Source organism: Trachemys scripta, chromosome 4 (genome assembly GCF_013100865.1).
Source record: "Trachemys scripta elegans isolate TJP31775 chromosome 4, CAS_Tse_1.0, whole genome shotgun sequence".
Classification (NCBI taxonomy): Eukaryota; Metazoa; Chordata; order Testudines; family Emydidae; genus Trachemys; species Trachemys scripta.
In genome coordinates, this window is record NC_048301.1 from 113,985,852 (window position 1) to 114,006,254 (window position 20,403).

At 44.2% G+C, this 20,403-nt stretch overlaps 1 protein-coding gene across 3 annotated transcripts in view; it reads left to right on the top strand.

Moving 5' to 3' along the window:
- LOC117877392 (NACHT, LRR and PYD domains-containing protein 3-like) overlaps positions 1-20,403 on the top strand; it is a 65,176-nt gene that overhangs the window by 5,721 nt on the left and 39,052 nt on the right. For all 3 annotated transcript variants that reach the window (XM_034770482.1, XM_034770484.1, XM_034770483.1), the window contains exons 2-5: positions 4,306-4,402; positions 4,964-5,267; positions 8,211-9,936; positions 15,882-15,971. In XM_034770482.1, the coding sequence (XP_034626373.1) occupies positions 4,985-5,267; positions 8,211-9,936; positions 15,882-15,971 (2,099 nt within the window). In that variant the 5' untranslated portion in view covers positions 4,306-4,402; positions 4,964-4,984. The remainder of the gene's footprint in view (positions 1-4,305; positions 4,403-4,963; positions 5,268-8,210; positions 9,937-15,881; positions 15,972-20,403) is intronic.

A 20,403-nucleotide genomic window follows, 5' to 3' on the forward strand; every position in this document is an offset into this window, starting at 1 on the left:
GGCGCAGGGTCTGGAGGCATGGGGGCTGCCCGAAGCCGGTAGCGCTCGGGCAGCCCGGTTCTTAAACAGAGCCGAAGAGGAGCAGAGCCTCCAGCCGCGGCGGCTCTGCTCCTCCCCGACTGTTTAAGACAGTGCATGGGTAGCTTTACATTTCCCATCAGTCCAGGAAACCTCTAGTCATAAGAATGTGTTCTTCCTAGGTGACCCTGATGGGTATTTTCACACTCTCCATGAATGTGTCTGTTACCATTTATGGATACCTGGAGCCCTTCTTGCACATTTTAAAAGCCAGCTATTCATTTTCTTCATCTCACAAGAAGTCTTTGGGGTCATTTTCCCCTCCAATTTGATTGCTCTGGAACTCAATTTCCTTTGGGCATCTCCAACCTTCTTCCCTCCCCAGACCCTTTCTATTAACATCCCTTCCCTGAACATCTATCCATTGGGTTAAATTCTGCTCTTATTTACCTGGGTAGAATCAGTCTATGGAAGATATGCTCGTGAAGCAGAGTGCGGCATTTGTCCCATGAGTTCTAATTACAACTACAAGTCTACCGGCTTCACGGTTTCCCGGGCAGCCTCCAGACCCTGCGCCCCCGGCTGGGCGCTTCCTCTCCCGGGCTCCAGCTGCGCTGGGGAAGCGCCGGCCGGGGGTGCAGGGTCTGGGGGCTGCCCAGCAAACCGTGAAGCCGGTAGCGCTGGGGCAGCCCTTTCCCCGTGGCTGGGAATGGGAGGGAGGAGGGGGCGGAGTTAGGGTGGGGAAGGGGTGGAGTTGGGGCGGGGCTAGGGTGGGGAAATGGGCGGGGCCAGGGCCCGTGGAGGGTCCTCTTTTTTTATTTATTCGATATGGTAACCCTAGGCAGGCTAATTAGGACACCTGGAGCCAATTAAGAAGAAGCTGCTAGAATCAATTAAGGCAGGCTAATCAGGGCACCTGGGTTTTAAAAGGAGCTCACTTCAGTTTGTGGTGTGAGTGTGAGGCGCTGGGAGAAAGAGGTGCAAGGAGCTGAGAGGGTGTGCTGCTGGAGGACTGAGGAGCACAAGCGTTATCAGACACCAGGAGGAAGGTCCTGTGGTGAGAATAAGGAAGGTGTTTGGAGGAGGCCATGGGGAAGTAGCCAAGGGAGTTGTAGCTGTCATGCAGCTGTTACAGGAGGCACTATAGACTAGGGTTACCATACGTCTGGTTTTTCCCGGACATGGCTGGCTTTTCAGCAATCAAACCCCTGTCCAGGGGGAATTGCCAAAAAGCCAAACATGTCCGGGAAAATGCCGGCTGGGCACTTCCCCTCCCACAGCTGCTCTGCTCCTCCCCTGACTCTTTGGCTCTGTTTAAGAGCCGAGCGCTACGGGCTTTGGGCAGCCCCCATGCCTCCGGACTCTGCGCCGCCNAGGGTCTGGAGATCTGGGGGCTGCCCGGCAAACCGTGAAGCCGGTAGTGCTTGGGCAGCCCTTTTCGCGTGGCTGGGAGTGGGAGGGAGGAGGGGGCGGGCCTGGGGGTGGGAAATGGGTGGGGCCAGGGCCCCGTGGAGGGTCCTCTTTTTTTATTTGTTCAATACGGTAACCCTACTGTAGACAGCTGCAGTCCTCAGGGCCCTGGGCTGGAACCTGGAGTAGAGGGCGGGCCCGGGTTCCCCCCAAACCTCCCAATTGACCTGAACTGTGGGTTCTTCCAGAGGGGAAGGTCTCTGGGCTGTTCCCCAACTCACATGGTGAATCTCTGAGGCAAGAAAATCCGCCAATAAGCGCAGGACCCACCAAGATAGAGGAGGAACTTTGTCACTATATATATATATATATATATATATACATATAGTGGGTGAAAGACCATATTCAAAAAGTAGTTATCGATGGCTTGCTGTCAAACTGGGTGGGCATATCATATGAGTCAGTCTTGGGTCCAGTACCAGTTAATATTTTCATTAATGACTTGAATACTGAAGTGGATGAAGTGCCTTATGAAATCTGTGGATGACACCATGGCTGGGTTGCGAGCACTTTGGAGGACAGGATTAGAATTCAAAATCATCTTGCCAATTTGGAGAATTCATCTGAAATCAACAAGATGAAATTCAGTAAAGAGAAGCGCAAAGTACTACGCTTAGGAAGGATAAATCAAATGCATAGCTACAAAATGGGAAATGACTGGCTACGTGGTAATGCTGCTGGATTTGGGGGTTACAGTGGAGCACAAATTGAATATCTGTTAACAATGTGATGCAGTTGGGAAAAAGGCTAATATGTTTCTGGGGTGTATTAACAGGAATGTCATATGCAAACCATGGAGGAGGTAACTGTTCTGCTCTACTTGGCACTGGTGAGGCTTCAGATGGAGTCCTGTGAACAGCTGTGGGTGCCACATTTTAGGAAAGATGTGGATAAACTGGAGAGATTCCAGAGGAGAGCAAGAAAAATGATAGGTCAGGTTTTTCTAAACCTTTTATGAGGAAACCTGCATGTTTCAGGCTGGTCTGCGCTGAAAAATTAGGTTGACCCAGCTACGTTGCGTAGGGGTGTGACAAATCCACACCCCTGAGCAATATAGTTAAGCCAGCCTAACCCCAGCTGTAGACCAGCACTAGGTCAACGAACGAATTCTTCCATCGACCTAGCTATCCTCTCTCAGGGAGGTGGATTTGCTACAGCGACAGGAGACTCCTCTAGTCATTGTAGATAGTGTTTAAACTGAAGCACTATAGCTGTGCCACTGTAGCATTTTAAGTGTAGACATAGTCTTGGTCTTGAGAAAAGAAGGCTGGGGGAAGGGAGGGGGCACCTGTTAACAATCTTCAAATTGTTAAGGGCTGTTTTAAAGAGGACAGAGATCAATTGTACTCCTTGTCCACTGAAGGTAGGACAGGTAATAATGGGCTTAATCTGCAGCAAGGGAGATTTAGGTTAGATATTGGGGGAAAAACACTCTCACTATAAGGGTTGTTAAACTCTGGAATAGGCTTCCAGGGGAGGTTGTGGAATCCTTGTCATTGAAGGCTTTGAAGAACAGATCAGACAAATGCTTGCAGGGATGGTCTAAGTTTATTGGTCCTGCCTCAGTGCAGGGGGCTGGACTAGATGACCTCTCAAGATCCCTTTGCAGCCCTCCATTTGTATGATTCTATGATATGGGCCATCTTGTTGCATTCTTCCCAGACCCTGGGTCGTTACCAAGACATGAACAGTTCTTTGGCCAGATCCGCAGCTGGTGTCAATGAGGATGGCTCATTGACATCCACAGAGCTGTGCTGACCTACGCCTACAGAGGACCTGGTTCCTTGTTGTAAAACCAGGCAGAAACCACCCTCTGTATTTCCATCTTAAAAGGATTGGGGCTAGCAGATCCCTTGTCACCATTTTTCTCATTTCTCAGCTGAAATGAACGGCTGATGTCCCGTTTCCACTTTTCCATTGGGACATGGGCTTCGGGGAGCTGCAAACGAATACAACAAACATGAGAAATTCTCCAAATAAGAACACAAAGCCTCAAATGGTGCCAGGCATTGGGGTGTGAGCCAGTGGGATGGGGGCTTTGCACCCCAAGTGGAGCTTATTTGATCTTCAAGGGAATAAAGGGGATTGCCCCAGAAAGATAGCAGTGATAAAGAATCTCACAGGGGTTCATCAGAAATGCCTCCTCCCTTCCTCCATTTATCAAGCAGCAACTTCCTCCTGAGTCACTGTGAATGTGACTTGTAAAGCTGTTTCAGGTTCACTTTTTCAGCTTATGATATTCCTGGCCCATGAAGGTCCACTTCTGCTTCATTTATTTTTTTCCCAAGCCCCTCTTTCTCATGATGTTTTAAAATTAAAAATAGTGGTAATGTTCCACCTCAGAAAAACACGAGTGAGAAGGACTTAAGCCCCACCATCTGTTGAGATCACTGCTATTTGAATATTGAGCAAATACTCAATCATTCTCTTTTTATATGTTGTTTGTTTTGATTAGACTTGCTACTTGCTTGGTTAAAGCTACTACATTATTTTCTCCCAACACAGATTATGAGGGAGGTGAAAAAAGATGAACAAGTCCATGGAGTTTGTGGTGTCAATAGATCACTGAAAAAGTTGTGCCAGTTGTTGATGCCAAAGGGGTGTAGCCAAAAGACAAACTTCCAGAAGGAATAAAAACCAAGAAAAGGTTTTATATCTATAAAAAATCACCAGGAAGGTTTAGAACCTTACTTGCTGTCCTATGAGGGCTGTTCTAGAAATTCAAAAAGCTTTGAAGACTAGCTTTAACTGGAGATGCTTTTGCTTCTCTTTGTTGTGGAAATAAACTTTGAGCAAATTTCCTGTTCTTCTTTCTAGCTGCCCTGTGCATCTGTGGTTGAGCATCAAGAAGATTAAGAGAAACAACTCTAATTAGGGACATCAGATGTTGTTTGTAGTAGCTTTCGGGCGAATGGTAAGTAAGTCACTCTCTTGGGATGGGCTAATTTTGATCGGAACTAGTTAGTTTATAGGTTCAGGGTATGGGGCCTGATCACTGGCAGAAATTACCATAGCTACCGTTCACTTGCTGTGCTCTGCTATGCAAAAAACCTCCTGAGGTCATCACAAGCTAGCACTGTGTCTCAGTACACGGGGCCTGATTCCCCAGGGCTGTGATGTGCAGATTCCAGACTGAGTGGTTGTTTTCTGAAATGTAATTAATTTAGGGCATCCCAACCTTGCATTTTGAAATTTGTTTGGGTTGTTGTTGTTATAGCACCTTTCATCCTAAAACCTCAACAGGCTTTACCAATGCTGGCTAAGCTGCACAACAGTCCTGTGAGTTAGAGGAATATGATTATCCCTATTCTACAGATGGAGAGACTGAGACACAGAGAGACCAAGTCCAGTGCGTCATTTATGAGGAAAAGCACCCAGGAGATATGTGCCCCAGTGATCTACTCTGGCTACTAGTTTGCACATGTTTTCTCTACTATATTACTTATTAATAAATGGACTTTTCATTGTATTTTAGTTCATTTCCTGATATCCAGTGATGGGAAACCAAAGCAGCAGAATCAGTGACCTGCTTGTACATGCCCTCGACAACCTTTCTCAGGGAGACTTCAAAAGATTTAAAGACAAACTATCACACTCTGCCCTTAAAGGGAAAGGTAACATCCCTCGAGGTTGTCTGGACCATGCCAACAGGATAGATACTAAGAACCTCCTGATGAAATTCTATGGTGGAGAGGCTGCACTAGATGTAACCATAGACGCTTTCACTCAGATTGACCTCCGAGATTCTGCTGCTAAACTCAGAGAAGGAAAAGAGAAAGGTAAGAAACCTATAGCCGCTTTAAAACCTGGGAGTCTCCTCCTGGAATATGCCCCAGACCAGCAGCAATAGGAGCAGAAAGAGAAACAGGCTGATGGCACAAATGCCAAATTCTAAATCAGGAAGCCATGGGACACTAAGCTGGGATGCCAGTGGTGGGCCAGATGCTCTGACCTACTCCTCTCCCTTTTCACCACACAGCTGTCATGAGGGGAGCAGATGTGGCCTGCATCTCTCCATTTGAGGATACTCCCAGTGTGGGGGATTCCCAGTGGGTGGACAGCCAATGTAGTGGTGCAGAGGGAGTGTCATGGACAGAAGGTGGTGAGGAGGCAGCGTAACTAGAGTGCATCCCCAGCTGCGGGACTGTTCCTAGGGGGTCACTGGCAGTTGGTGTAAATTAGAACATCCCCCAGGCTTCTCTAATTGAGGATCTGTAACTGGAAAATGATCCTGGCCTAGGATATTATCACCAAACAGCTGATGGGGCCCCATGGGGCCCCTTCTGGGGTTCCAGGCACAAACTATATCTCCAAGGCTCTTTTTCATTAAAGAAACAAATTCAGTGCAATACAAACAGCCAGGTAGCCAGCAAACATAGAGAGCTATGGTTCCAAAGACTCCAGGCCGCTTTGCAGTGTCTCACAAGATTGTAAGAGCCAGGGCCAGTGGGGATCCATGCGTTAGTGGAGCAATGTTAGAATCCATGTGGTGGTCTGTGATGGAGCTAAACTCAACTTTGTTACAGTTATTCCTGTTCCTCGCCCCTGTTCCCCACAGTGACAGAAGAGCTCAGCTGGGTTGGCCCTGCCCGGGGTCCCTAGGATGGAAGCTGCAGGGCTGCCAATGGGGCTCTCTCCAGAGGCCTTGGGAATTCACTCCCCTGGACAGTCCCCCAGGGGGAGAGTTTAGCTGCCTCCAGAGCACAAGGCAGGGGGCATTTTGTTGGTTTAGTCTGTGAGCTTTTTCAGGTAGGATTTGTCTTTTTCTTATGTGTTTGCACAGAACCTAATACAATGGGGCCGTGATCACCAATTGGGGCTCTAGATCCTACCAGAACATAGTAATATACTATAGGTTTTAGTTTATTTTGATGAGCATCTGTTAATAACTAAGTTAGGGGAATAAAATATCCACTTTCCACCCCACAAAAGATAATGTAAATTGTTTTCAAACTTATTTTTGTAAAATAACATCTGATTGAGCAATGAGCATTATATGAATTGAATATAGTAAATACTATACTACCCTCCAAACCAGTAATTCTGTCTTGATTATAATTGTCCCAAATAAAAATCCCTCTGCTGCTCTCTGTGTCTGTCTTAGTTCCCTAGGTTTGGAAAGGCTCTCGTTAGCCATCTAGTGCACCTCCTGCACTAAGGCAGAATTGACACAGGACCTTTAATTGTTCAACCTAATCTGCTTAGAAACATGACTGCTTGGAAGGAGACTTGCATTTCTTTACAAATTGCACCTAAATGACTCTGCCCCAATTTAAGTTGTTCTGTTTTCCTGATGATGCAGCCTATTCATTCTGTTCTGCATTGGTCTGCACTTTACATAAACAGACAGAGAGGTCACGCAAACATGACGCCTCTTGCTGTATTACGCAAACAGAACTTCATAAAGTGACTGATAACTACATGGGAAATATTCCTAAGTACATTGGGTTCCTGCTTTTTCATTTGGATTCTTTGCTGGAACAAACACCTTTCCAGATCATACTTTTAGCACAGAGTTTCCTTATTATTTTCTAGTCTAGGGAATATCATGAATTCAGCAATAAGGCTACCTACTGCCAAAAGCAACAGATTTCAATGGTGGCTGTGGTAATAGCACTGGAGGTGAAGAGCATTTCCTAGGGTTTAATGGGCAGCAGCCAGCATCAGTCCCCAGGAAATGCCTTTGTGTTGCTGCTGAAATACTTTTAAAACCAGACAAATGCACACAAAGGGCTCAGTCTGGTCAGGGTGGCTTTCAGGCTCAGGATGATGAAGGTCCAACAGTGTCATGGTGGATCACGGGAAATGACAAGGATGGCACCTATGATGGTAAAGATCCATACGTCCCACTGCCCTGTTTATTGACACCCCTCTACCCCAAGATAAAGAGTACTCAAAACGGGGAGCAACCTCATGCCAGCAAAATCAACTGACCACAACGCCATTTGGCCATTTCAATTATAAACACTTCCTCCCATGTCTAGAGTCTCTCAGCTCTGTTGTCATGCCAACCTGTCCTTTACCAGGAGCTTTTCAGCACCGGTCTTCTAGACCATAAACACTTCAGTTGTACCAGCCATTCTATTTTCAACTCTGACTGACTTTTACAAACAATTCTATATAATGGGCTGAGTGGGACTCTTGTTACCTCTGGCAACTTCTAATACAGATGTGGACACAACATCTCTTTGGGTCGGTACTGAACCAATGCACCAGCTTGATGCCAGAGGATGTTCTGCTGCTAGGGGCACCATCTCCTAAGCAAAGAAGATAACTGGAGGCATCCAATTGTGGTCAATAAAGACACTATGGCACCTTTATTCAAACCCAAGTGCCTTGGGCAATTTCTAGTTTATGAAGTTACATTTTTTCCACCTAAATTCCCAGCACTGTTTCAATTGCACTTGGTACATTAACTTGTTGTATAGTGTTGCTATGCACTGATAAACAGTTGCCAGGTTTCTCCCAAGAGGTGGCTGCATTACAGTGGGGGTAAAGTGATCACCACAGTCCTTATTCACACAAATCATTTCAGTGGGGCAATTTTATCTGAGATAGGGCTGCAGAATCAGGCCCATAGTTAAATGATTTCTGGATTCTTTGAAGATAGGTGCAATATCAGTTTCAGGTACCATTATTTATTATTTGTTTTATTGTAACAGATCAAGTCTTTTCTCTGAGCTGCTGGTTCAATATTTCTAATGCATCATGTACTGATTTAGGTTACAGGAAGAAGTATAAAGATGATGTCAAAAACAAGTATGAAGTCATACAAAACATGATGAGTCTTACTACTGACAATGTGATTCTAAACAGAAGATATCCAAAGCTGATTATTCTAGACGACCCTCATCGTGCAAAGGAGAGAGAACATGAAATAATGGCCATGAGTCAGAGAGACAAAGAAATCAAGACTAAACAAGCTTGTTCTGCAGTTACGATAGACACCCTATTTACACGTGATAAACAAGGACAAACACCACAAATTGTTGTGCTGCTGGGAGCTGCAGGGATTGGGAAAACGATGACAACAAGAAAGATCATGTGCGATTGGGCAGCTGGGGAACTCTATAAGAAAAAGTTTGATTATGTTTTCTACATAAACTGCAGAGAAACAAACCTTACTGAGCAGGGAAGTGTGGTTGACATGATTTTTAAAAATTGGCCTAATACAAATGCTCCAGTTAATGAGATTTTGATGAAGCCAGAAAAACTCTTGTTCATAATTGATGGTTTTGATGAACTGAGATTCTCTTTTGATCAGACAGAAAATCTGTGCTCTGATCCCTGGGAGAAGAAGCCAGTGGAAATCATACTGAGCAGTTTATTCAGGAAAACGATTCTTCCCCAATCCTACTTGCTAATCACCTCAAGACTGACTGCTCTGGAGAAACTCTTGCAGTGTTTGGAATGCTCACGTTATGCAGAGATCCTGGGGTTTTCTGAAGCTGACAGGAAAGAATATTTCCACAAGTTCTTTGGAAACAAGACACAAGCAAGACAAGCGTTACAATTTGTGAAAGCAAATGACATTCTCTTCACTATGTGTTTTATTCCCATCATGTGTTGGATCATCTGCACTGTTGTGAAACAACAGCTTGAAAAAGGTGAGGATCTTGCACAAACTTCAAAGTCAGTCACTGGAGTGTACATGCGCTACCTTTCCAGTTTAGTCAAGCCTCTCAGCAGCAATTTGAAGCAACACATGCAAGCTAACCTGAGGGGACTTTGTTCTTTAGCTGCTTATGGCATCTGGAAACGGAAGATACTGTTTGAAGAAGCAGAACTCAAGAAATTTGGCTTAAATCAAGCTGACTCTTCCCCCCTGTCTTTGAACAAGAACATTTTTCAAAAAGATATTGACTGTGTGAATGCCTACAGCTTCATTCACTTAAGCTTTCAGGAGTTTTTTGCAGCTTTGTTTTATGTGCTGGAGGAAGATGAAGAAACAATGGAAGATTCAGGGACTCCCAAGAAAGATGTGAAAACATTATTAGAAAACTATGGAAACTCTAGAAATTACTTAATGTTAACAGTGCGATTCCTGTTTGGTCTCTTAAATGAAGAAATAATGCAAATCATGGAGGAAAAATTTTCCTGTAAAATTTCACCTAAAATTAAGCCAGATTTGCTGAAGTGGGTTCAAACAAACCAACAAAAATATTTACCTTTGTCCAATGTGGATCAGGAGACATGTCGTATTTATAACCTTGAGGAGTTTCACTGCATGTTTGAGATGGATGAAGAAAACTTTGTGAAAAGTGCATTGGATCCTGTCACTGCACTAACGTTAGATTCAAATAAACTTACTCAAATGGATCAAATGGCTTTTTCATTCTGTGTAAAAAATTGTCATCGACTGGAGTCACTTTGCATATCTTACTGTACATTTGCTTTTGGGGACCATGGGGAAGATGTGCTTCCAAGACGACAGAAGTGGCTATATCAGTAAGTATCACCTGAATTCAGAAATCTGTAGTTTAATTAACAGATGAAACATTATTTTTCTTGTGTCTTGATAACTTTGCAAAGTCCATCATTGTGGTACAACAATACTACAAAGAAGCAGGGAATATCCATGCCCCCAGTGTAAAACTATGTTCTCCTCCTCAATACGACAGAAAAAATAAGTCATTATCTTTTTCAGATTCTCTTTATCCAAACTCAGCTGTCCTTCCTGTTCTAAATTTCACTAAACACTGAATTTCAAGAACAGCCATTTCTGCCTATACTCAGTGAATGTCTGAGAAAGAACGTTGGCCTTGCAAAACACAACACCCACAAACCCTTGCCTTTACACACAGTAGCTGGGTAAAACTAGTTGCTGACTTCCAGGTTGATGGTGTAAATTGCTTTCATAGTTTGGGTGCTGTCCTCGGAGTGCTCAGTGCCTAGGAGCTGTTGGGACCAAATGACATTGAGTTGCTCTGTACTTGTTTGTCGTTTTAGGGTGTTGTTCTCAGACTATTACAGTTGATTTGAGCAGTACCCTTGTTGGCGTTGTGGGCTGCAGGCATTCATCTCTGCTTTAAATCTAGTTGAACCACTTCAAGCAAAACTATAAGCTTTAAATATTGCCATGAAATGGCCAAAGTGAGGAACTGCCCATAGTCAGTCTGTGCAGCACCTCAGCATGCAACAATCTGAGAACGGACCCCCAAGACTGTGAAGAAAATGTCCTGTGCTACTAAGAGCTTGTCTATTCTATACCAATGAAGCTATATTGGTAGAATTCATCACTACAACACTGCCAGTGTAGAATCCTAGATACAAAGAGCTGGAAGGGACCTTTAGGGGTCATCTAGTCCCTGTGCTGAGGCAGGACCAAATAAACCTAGGACCATCTCTGACAGGTGTTTGTCCAACCTCTCCTTGGAAACTTCTAAGATCTGTCACACATTTCTGCACAATCAGTGCAACATCATGCGTATTTTTTTTTTTAAACTGAAAGTGCCACCAACTACCCTGTAGCCTAGGGGAAGGTGCACTGAGATAGCAGCTAAGAGCACATGAGTCCTAATCCCCATCTTCTACTGGCTGCTGTAACAAAGGCCCTTAGGCGAGGTGAACTCACTCATCCATTTCACAGCTAAGATAACTGAGGTTGGACAAGGCCAGAGCGGGGAGTGGAACCCAGTAAGATGACAGACACTCATCTGCTTTGCAGGTGAAATGGGCCAAAATCTCTCTGTGTGTGATGCATGTCCACACTGCATAGATGTTTGCTCCTCTCCAGAGACTATGGCACATAGAAGTTTGAGTCTGTCACTGCATCTGTGCTAACAGTAGTGATACTTTAGGTCAAGGGTAGTTAATTATTTTTTGTCAATGTCCAAATTTCCTGGTCTAGGTCCAGACTCCAGAGAAAATAATAAAAAGTATAATGATATGTAAATAAAAAGATTTTCAGAAAGCCGTTGACAAGGTCCCTCACCAAAGGCTCTTAAGCAAAGTAAGCTGTCGGGATAAGAAGGAAGGTCCTCTCATGGATTGGTAACTGGGGTTAAAAGATAGGAAACAAAGGGTAGGAATAAATAGTCAGCTCTCAGAATAGAGAGAGGTAAATAGTGGTGTGCCTCAGGGGTCTGTACTGGGACCAGTCTTGGTCAACATATTCATAAATGACCTGGAAGAAGGGGTAAACGGTGAGATGGCAAAATTTGCAGATGATACAAAACTACTCATGATAGTTAAGATCCAGGCAGACTGCGAAGAACTACAAAAGGATCTCTCAAAACTAGGTGACTGGACAACAAAATGGCAGATGAAATTCAATGTTGATAAATGCAAAGTAATGCATATTGGAAAACATAATCCCAACGATACATATAAAATAATGGGGTATAAATTAGCTGTTACCACTCAAGAAAGATCTTGGAGTCCTTGTGGATAGTTCTCTGAAAACATCTACTCAATGTGCAGCGACAGTCAAAAAAGCGAACAGAATGTTGGGAATCATTAAGAAAGGGATAGATAATAAGACGGAAGATATCATATTGCCTCTATATAAATCCTTGGTATGTCCATATCTTGAATACTGTATGCAGATGTGGTTGCCTCATCTCAAAAAGATGTATTGGAATTGGAAAAGGTTCAGAAAAGGGCAACAAAAATTATTAGGGATATGGAATGGCTTCCGTATGAGGAGAAATTAATAAGACTGGGACTTTTCAGCTTGGAAAAGAGATGACTAAGGGGGGATATGATTGGGGTCTATAAAATCATGAATGGTGTGGAGAAGATGACTAGGGAAGTGCTGTTTACTCCTTCTCATAACACAAACACTAGGGGTCACCAAATGAAATTAATAGGCAGCAGGTTTAAAACAAACAAAAGGAAGTATTTTTTCACAGAATGCATGGTCAACCTGTGGAACTCTTTGCTAGAGGCTGTTGTGAAGGCCAAGGCTATAACAAGGTTAAAAAAAGAACTAGATGATAAGTTCATGGAGGATAGATCCATCAATGGCTATTAGCCAGGATGGGCAGGGATGGTGCCCCTAGCCTTTGTTTGCCAGAAGCTGGGAATGAGCGACAGGGAATGGATCACTCGATGATTACCTGTTCTGTTCATTCCCTCTGGGGCACCTGGCATTCATGACTGTCCGAAGACAGGATATTGGGCTAGATGGACCTTTGGTCTAACCCAGTATGGTCATTCTTATGTTCAAAAGCATCTGTCCATCTGGATTTGGCTGGCAGTCTGCCTATTGACTACCACCGCTTTAGGTCAAGTGGTACAAGTTCATGTTTTCAGAGAGAAACTCCAGGTTTGCTCCCAGTAGACACCCAAAAAAAGGGGATTGTTGTACTTAGATTTGCTGTACCTAAGTAGACTATAGTAGACCCAGACCCAGGAACAGAACCTAGTTTAACAATCCCCCCCACCCACCCAGTGTTCTAGTGCTAATTCATGCTCGGCTGCCGAGCTCTCTCTGACCCATTCCTCGTAGATAGACTTGGCAGCATTTGATTTTTATATTTGTATAGTTTTGACGGATAATATCAATGTTTATTTGTAAGCTTTTAAAATGTTCATCAGTTTAACTTTTCAGAGTTGTGCAAATTATGTGTTTTAAGCATTATTATTTTTTTTTATGTTTTTTTATGTTTTTTTAGATTTTGATGAATTTAAGTGTTCAGAGTTGTGGATATTATGAGAAGGGAGTTAGACAATATCTATTTAATGACAATAGATGGTGAGATTCAAAAAGTTAAATCTATATAACCGTTGAAGTACAAATTGTTAAAATCACATATCAGAACATACAGAGTAAATATCTTTAAATCAAACTCTGCAGCATTTTTCTTACTTTGCCTATCTGTACATTTCTATTATTAGTGATGGAAATACTTTTCATCAGTTTGTGTGTGTGTATGGGGAAATCAGTGTTGTTGTAGCTGTGTTGGTTTCAGGATATGAGTGAGACAAGGTGGGTGAGGTCATATGTTTTATTAGACCATGCAGCCCGCGGAGCTATTAGCTGCGGCCCACCAAGCTCCCCTTGCCCACCCCAGTTATTTCCTGCGGCCACCAAGCTCCTTTCCCCCGCTGGCCCCCCCCACCCCAGTGCTCCGCATCCCCACTCCTCTACCTACCTCCAGGCATGTCCTGCCACCAAACAGCTGTTTGGCGGTTCTTAGCGCTTTCCAGGAGGGAGGGGGAGGAACAGGGAGCCGCGTGCTCAGAGGAGGAGGCGGAGAAGAGGCAGGGCAGGGGCAGGGATTTGGGGAAGGGGTAGGAATAGGGGCAGGGACAGGGCGGAGTTGGGGTGGGGACTTTGGGGAAGGAGTTGAAATGGGGGTGGGAAGAGGCAGGGCAGGGGCGGGGCCTAATGGAAGGGGTGGAGTGGGGGCAGGGCCGGGGGCAGCAGGGAAGCAGTGTCAGTGATGTGGCCCTCGGGCGAATGTACTAGTCTTCATGTGGCCCTCCTGGTAATTTGAGTTTGAGATCCCTGTATTAGACCAACTTCTGTTGATGGAAGGGACAAGCTTTGAGCTTTACAGAGCACATCATGTCTGGGGAAGGTAGCCAGAGTATTGTATCTGAAATACAAGCTGGGACAGATTGTCAAGCATAAGGGGTTCACATATGTTATAAGAGACCACTTCAAATGAAATGGGCAATTAACAACCCTGATGTCATAGGATGGAGGAGTAGGGTGTGTTACAAATTGTTGTAATGACCAATATAACCAGGGTGAAATTGATGTTTACTGACATTTACTGTTAAAAATCTAATCCTTCTATAAGCCTACCCACAGGGGTTAATGGTATTTCTTCCCCAAGAGGTTTTTTTACCCTAGCACTGAGGTGGTAGAGGTCTGGGCTGTGCGTCTTAAGGTTGTGATTGGGTGATACCCCATATGGGAGAAAAACATGTTAGTGTTAGGATCCTGGATTAATTGTTGAAATTATTTTTCTGTTGCAAAATACAATATTTGGAGGTGAATTTGGGATGTTGTTTACACTTAAAATACAGCAAATAATTATATTTTGGTTAACAGGTGATGTTCCTTAGAGAACAGGGTGGGGCATTTTGTAGGGTTTGTCTGAAGGACACGGGGAGCAGCATATAGAGGATGTTGCTGGTGTATGCAGAAAGTGAGAATCTCTGCCTTGCCAGCTCCAGAAAGGTCGTAAGTTGATTTAATAAACATTTCTTTCCAGAAAACAAGCTTTGAGATCTATGGGTGCAAAGTGCTGTATGAGAGCTAGGTAGTGTTTTAGTGAAAGGGACATGGACCTGAGGAGAAGGGAGAGCTTGAGGAGACAGGTGAGGGAAGGAGTGAGAATGGCACAAAGATAGATCAGGAACTGGGATGCTGGAGCAAATAAAAGGATAGAAGGAGGAGAGCAGAGCCAATGACTGTGCCACACAAAATATCAAATCTGTATCATTATCTGCTTATTCGAGCTGGGTTTACAATTAATATTTGTCTCCCCCCCCCCGATTATTTAAACAATATATGTGTTAAAATGTATTCGTTCAAAATTATTCATTTTGATTGGACACACGGGTCATCTCACAGGTTTCTGTTCCGTGTATGGATGAGCATAAACATTAGAACCAGAATTCCAATATGAAAGCTCAGGATTACAAATTCAGATTTTTCTTCCATGCAAACATTTTGTAATATTCACGGTTTCAGCAACATTCTGGTCTGTAAACTTGTTTGCTAGGATATTTCTAGAACATGAACAATAAAGCTGTGTGAACACAATGGAAGTAAATTTACTTTAAAGTTCATCAGAATATTCTTTAAATTTTGCACTATTCCCCCGAACTATTTCTTAGGGAGATGCTGCCTTAAAATTAACTTGCCCTCTTGTACTCTTTGGGATCAGGAACTAATAAACCACCATTTCTAGTTACTTATAGGGATGCAAGTTCACAAAGTGTAACACCAGTTACCAATACCGAGTGATAGCCAGCATATGTAAAGTTATAAACAAATACTCAGACTATTGGCTTTTATCTTTATGGGTAAATTAACATTCCTGGTTAAATAAAATAGGAATGAATGTGTTTATCTCCAGAAATGATGCAACAATTACTGCCCAACACGAAAACTTGTAAACGCTGGTGACATTCCCATTTGTGAGAGTCCTTAGAATGTCATTTAACTACTCAAAGGACCAGCATCATAGAAATCCAAAAAATGAATGGATTACACTTAGTAGAACCTATTCTATTTGACTGTGTATCTAAAGTACATCATAATGTGCTATATATACATTGTTTGGGGGGTATTTTCAATGAACTGAAACTGTAGAGTAACTCATACATAGTGAATGATCGCGCCATACGAAGGGCCGTTTTAATGTTCAGGAAATAGAATTAAAATCTGTCCCGAGATGACAACATAGAACATTTCTATTCTCTCTTTTTAGGATACAGCATTGGGATGAGCCGAAGCATTCGCCTGTTTATCTGCTCTGTCAAGTTTTGAAGGATCCACACTGTAAATTAAAGAAACTAAAGTAAGTAGCTGTATTTTTCTCCTTTTAAACATCCCATTATTATTGATGCTATCATGGAAATTCTACGTCAGTGCAGCCCTCTTTGCCAGGGCAGGTGCAATGACCATATATGAACTGTCTAGCTGCTAAGAAATCTGTTTAAATTTCCCGTCAGTTTGCATGGGGTTGCTTTAGTTTCAGCCTAGCAGTTTAATTACATTTAACCCAGCTACCAACCAAGAGGTGAGCAGGAGAGACTGAGGTAAGCCATGTGTCCAGGGGAAATTACTTGAGGTCAGAGAAGACTCAAAAGGCAAGAAAGATTATTTGAGCAATTTTAATCATAGGTATTTCTAAGGTGCCTGTTATCAGGGTATCTAATCCCTGTCCATGTCTATTTATTTAACATTCATGTATCCCCATCTGGCCTAACTTCTCCCTGATTCAAATGTGGGGTGTTTCGGGGGGTGGGATTTTTGTCTCCTTTTCTATCTCTGTCCCATCCCAACCCCATCTTTTTTTTTTTTTTCTTATTTCTTTCTTTTTCTTCATTTTACTCTCTCATCTCTCACCATCTCACACTGACTGGTGGTGTTACTAGCAAAGAGACGATCTTGCATTTTGCTCGGGACATGGCCAGGCCAGGGCTCTGTCCGATCCCCTCTGACAAGGGGTTCTAGCTGTGGAAAACATTCTGCTCCTACACCCAAGAGTCGGAACCTGGGCTCCTCCAACTGGATTGTCCCTGTGGTGCACAGCTGTTTCACAGAGGATGAGGGGATTAGCAGTCTCTGAGACGGTCTATGCTAGAGAATAGTATCAGTGCATCTTCCTAACACACCTGTAACACTGCACATCCACACACATGCGTGCTTACAACAGTGCACAATGGATGACATCACCTTTTATGTTTAACCTTGCTCAGAGCCAATGCAATCGCATCATGGCCACTACCATGTCCCTTTGCACTGTTTCAGCACAAGGACTAGCAGAGCAGCTGCAGTGGCACAATGAGTCTCTTCCCAGTGCACTTCCACACTGCTGCTGCCATCCGTTTGTGACAGCTTTGACAGCTCGGCGTTATTGGGCTCAACTTAGGGGTGTTTGGGTAAAATTCAATAGCCTGTGCACACAGCAGGTCAGACCAGATGATCTAACAGTCCCTTCTGGCCTTACACTCTATGAAACTGGCCCTGTCAGCTGTCAAGCGACTCGCTGGAGCAAGTCAGAAAACCTCATAATTTTGATAAAAATGGACAAACTGTTTTCTTTTCCTGCCAGCTCTGCCACTTGTACCTCTGCTTCATGCCATCCCCAGAGTAGTTGAAGGGAGACTGCCAGGTCTCTGCTCGGCCTGGCCCTAAGGCCATCCTCTACCCATCAGATTAACAAAGATATAGCATTGCATTTCTCATTCGAACGTTTGAATTTCAAAAATGTGTCAACTTAAAAAAAACACAAACCCCCCTCTGTGTTTGCTTGGTCCCTTGGGGCTGCTTCTGCAAAACATAAAAGGCAAAATCTGCGGTTTGTGAGCACTGCCATGGTGCGTGTGTGCACACTGCAAGGCACTGATTTTTACTGAGGGTTGCCATGCCTGTACATTCACTGTCTCAGTAGCAGCTTCCATGCTCCTGAGATCTGCAAAAGAGAACACAGAGCCGGATAATTATATAATGAAAGAACTCTGGATAAAGAAAAGCTGGTCCCCAAAGTGGGGAGGATGTGAATTAGTTTGGGCAGAAATTAGTTTGGGAATCTCGGTTGTAACATCATATCCCCTATTTAGCACATGGTCCAGTAGAGGAACTCCCGGAGTACTTGAGGTCATTGCTGTGAATTCCTGGTTTTGTGCCTGGCAGAGGAATGGATATCTCTCAGCTTTTCTGGCCCATTAGAGGGTGGGAATGGAAATGGAAGAGCATTGGCTTTTTGCACACTGAGGGGACATACAGGTCAGATGGCCTCAGCGTGGCCATGGAGCCCTTATGGTTTTGAAAGGGTCTCATCTGTTTGACACTTGAACAATCCCAAACCTTTACAGAAAAGGTCTTCAGTTATGGTCTGGACAGCTGGCCCTGAACTCTTAGGCCATGAGACTGTCTTTGCTGTAACTGGTGTGGGCACAGCATCCAAGACGCTTTTGTTGGCATGAAAGGCATGTATGGCTACTTGCTGACATTCAAAAACAACCCCATTCACCTGCTTCTTGCCATCTTTCTTCCAAGTGAGGAAATCCTATTCAGCCTGTGCTGTCTGATAGTTGGCCGTCTTCATCTAGAGTGCAGACATTTGCCTAGAAGATCCAGCCTTTGGCCTACTCATCCTTGGGGACAGATCTAGCAGCACCAGCTTGCCATCACTTCTATTAACTGCTATTACAGTGATCAAGGGAGAAGGTGGGAATAGAAATATTCAAACCCAGGTGGATGGCCCTGAGAGAGGCAACCTGCTCACATAGATTTGGGAGATGATTGTTGATATAAGCTAGACACTTGAGCTGGCTCCAGGATGCCTTCATTATTAGAAACAGTCCACCCCTGTTTAGGCTAATAGGTATCAGAAAGGAGGTGCTGGGCCTTTTCTTGCACCATTGACAGCTTTAGATCAAGATTGTCTGCAAGTCTTCCCAAAAGTTCTTGTAATTTTTTTTAAATCTGGTGGTGCGACTGTGAAAGAAGATCTTGCAGCTTCTCCAGGGGCTGAAGACGGCATCTCTCTTCCTGCCTTTCCTACTTCCTTACTTTTATTAATTCAGATGTTCCTGTCATTCCTCATCTCTATCCCAATTTCACATTTAAAAAAACAAAACACCCAGCAGTAACAAAAGTGGCACAATTTTTAGTTCCCTATCACTAAGTTAATTTGCTTATATGTTCTGTCCCCATCCTTAACCCTTCATCAGTTTTTTTTCTCTGAGACTATAACCCTCCAGGGTAGGGACTGTCTTGTTATCTTTGTTTGTAGAGCACCCAAAACAATGGAGCTGCAATTCTGCTTGGAGATTTGGGGCACTACTATCTTCTAAATGTAGACTAATGATGGAAAGAGATCTTTATTAACATCCTTTTAGATCTTCCTCACATGCTGCTCAGAATTCTGTGAGGCAATGGTGATGGGAGAGGGGGGCCATGACCTGAGAGATGGATGGTCTCTGGGAGTGAATCTTCCCTGGAGTTGATGATCTTTGAAGATGAGGCTTCCTCAAATAGCAACAGTGAGGTCAGCTCCGCAGCTCCATGGATGGGGGAAGCCCATATGGGCTAATAAATCCACAGAGACTTGGAACCTTAAGGCTGTGATGATCCTAGAGCTCCACATGAAGGAATAGATCCCCAGGGAGGGGATGTGGATGGGGCATGTAAGGGTCTCAGAAAGCACCTGGTCAGAGGCAGCACTAGATGATGGACATTTCCTGTCCCTGGGTTCTGAGGAACTTCAGCATGGGCCTCGTCCTCCATTCCAGAACATAACTAGGCTGGAACTAAAGCTCCCTTGCTGCCCCTGTGTGTTGCCTTGATGCTGTAGAATGCAGAGATGTAACTGGGGCAAGTTTCTGGGCAGAAGCCACAGGGGAGAAGAAGGAAAACTAGCACTGGCACCACATACTGCTCATATCAATTGTGCCAGCCTTGATCCCCAAAGGTTAGTACCCCAGGTGCTCAGGTTTAGCCCGTGCATCAAAGAATCCCATTTCTATGAATGCCTCCCCAGGGTCAAACATCCCCAAGCCTTTGTCACAGGACCGATCCTTGAGCCAGGTATGGAACTGCGTTACCATGTCATGGCTTCGCCCTTCTTCTCCAGGGATTGGAAGTATTCCACTGACAATCACTCAAGCCTCCACTTTTTTGAGCATCTTCCCCAGCCAAACTTAGCTGACCTTGGTGTCTTCTGGCAGGAGACTGGCACTCCTATTTGTCCTGACAAGTAGGACAATAGTGGATTTTTTTTTTGCCACGCCTATCAGGCTTCATTTCAGCCTCAGGTCCATATCTCATATCCTTGCTCCTGGCAGATAGCATACCCTTCTGTTCTCTGGATCTGCTTTGGTGACAGGCCTGTCAATCCTTTTAGTAAGGAACCCTTAATCACATAGACCTGCCTCTTCCTGGTATTGTTGTGAATCCCAGGATCCCTCCCATTTGTTGTTCTTTCTATCCGCATATCGTTCGGACCTATGTTCTCTTATAGGCCCCTCATCCTTCCTAGAGCTCTGATCCAAGGGTATCTCCATCATCTCTTCCTCTCTTCTGCCAGGACTCCTCCTTCCTTGTCACCCCATCTTCTCATTGCTTCTCCTCCTCGCCTTCATCAGCTGGTCTCTTCCTCTGCCTTGTTCTTGTGGTCACATTTTTCCAAGTCACTCCCTTGTCTAGCAGACACTTTTCAGGTCCTCTTGTTCAGCAGCTGTCTGCAAATCTTGAGTTGTGTGTGCAGCTTCCTCTCTTCC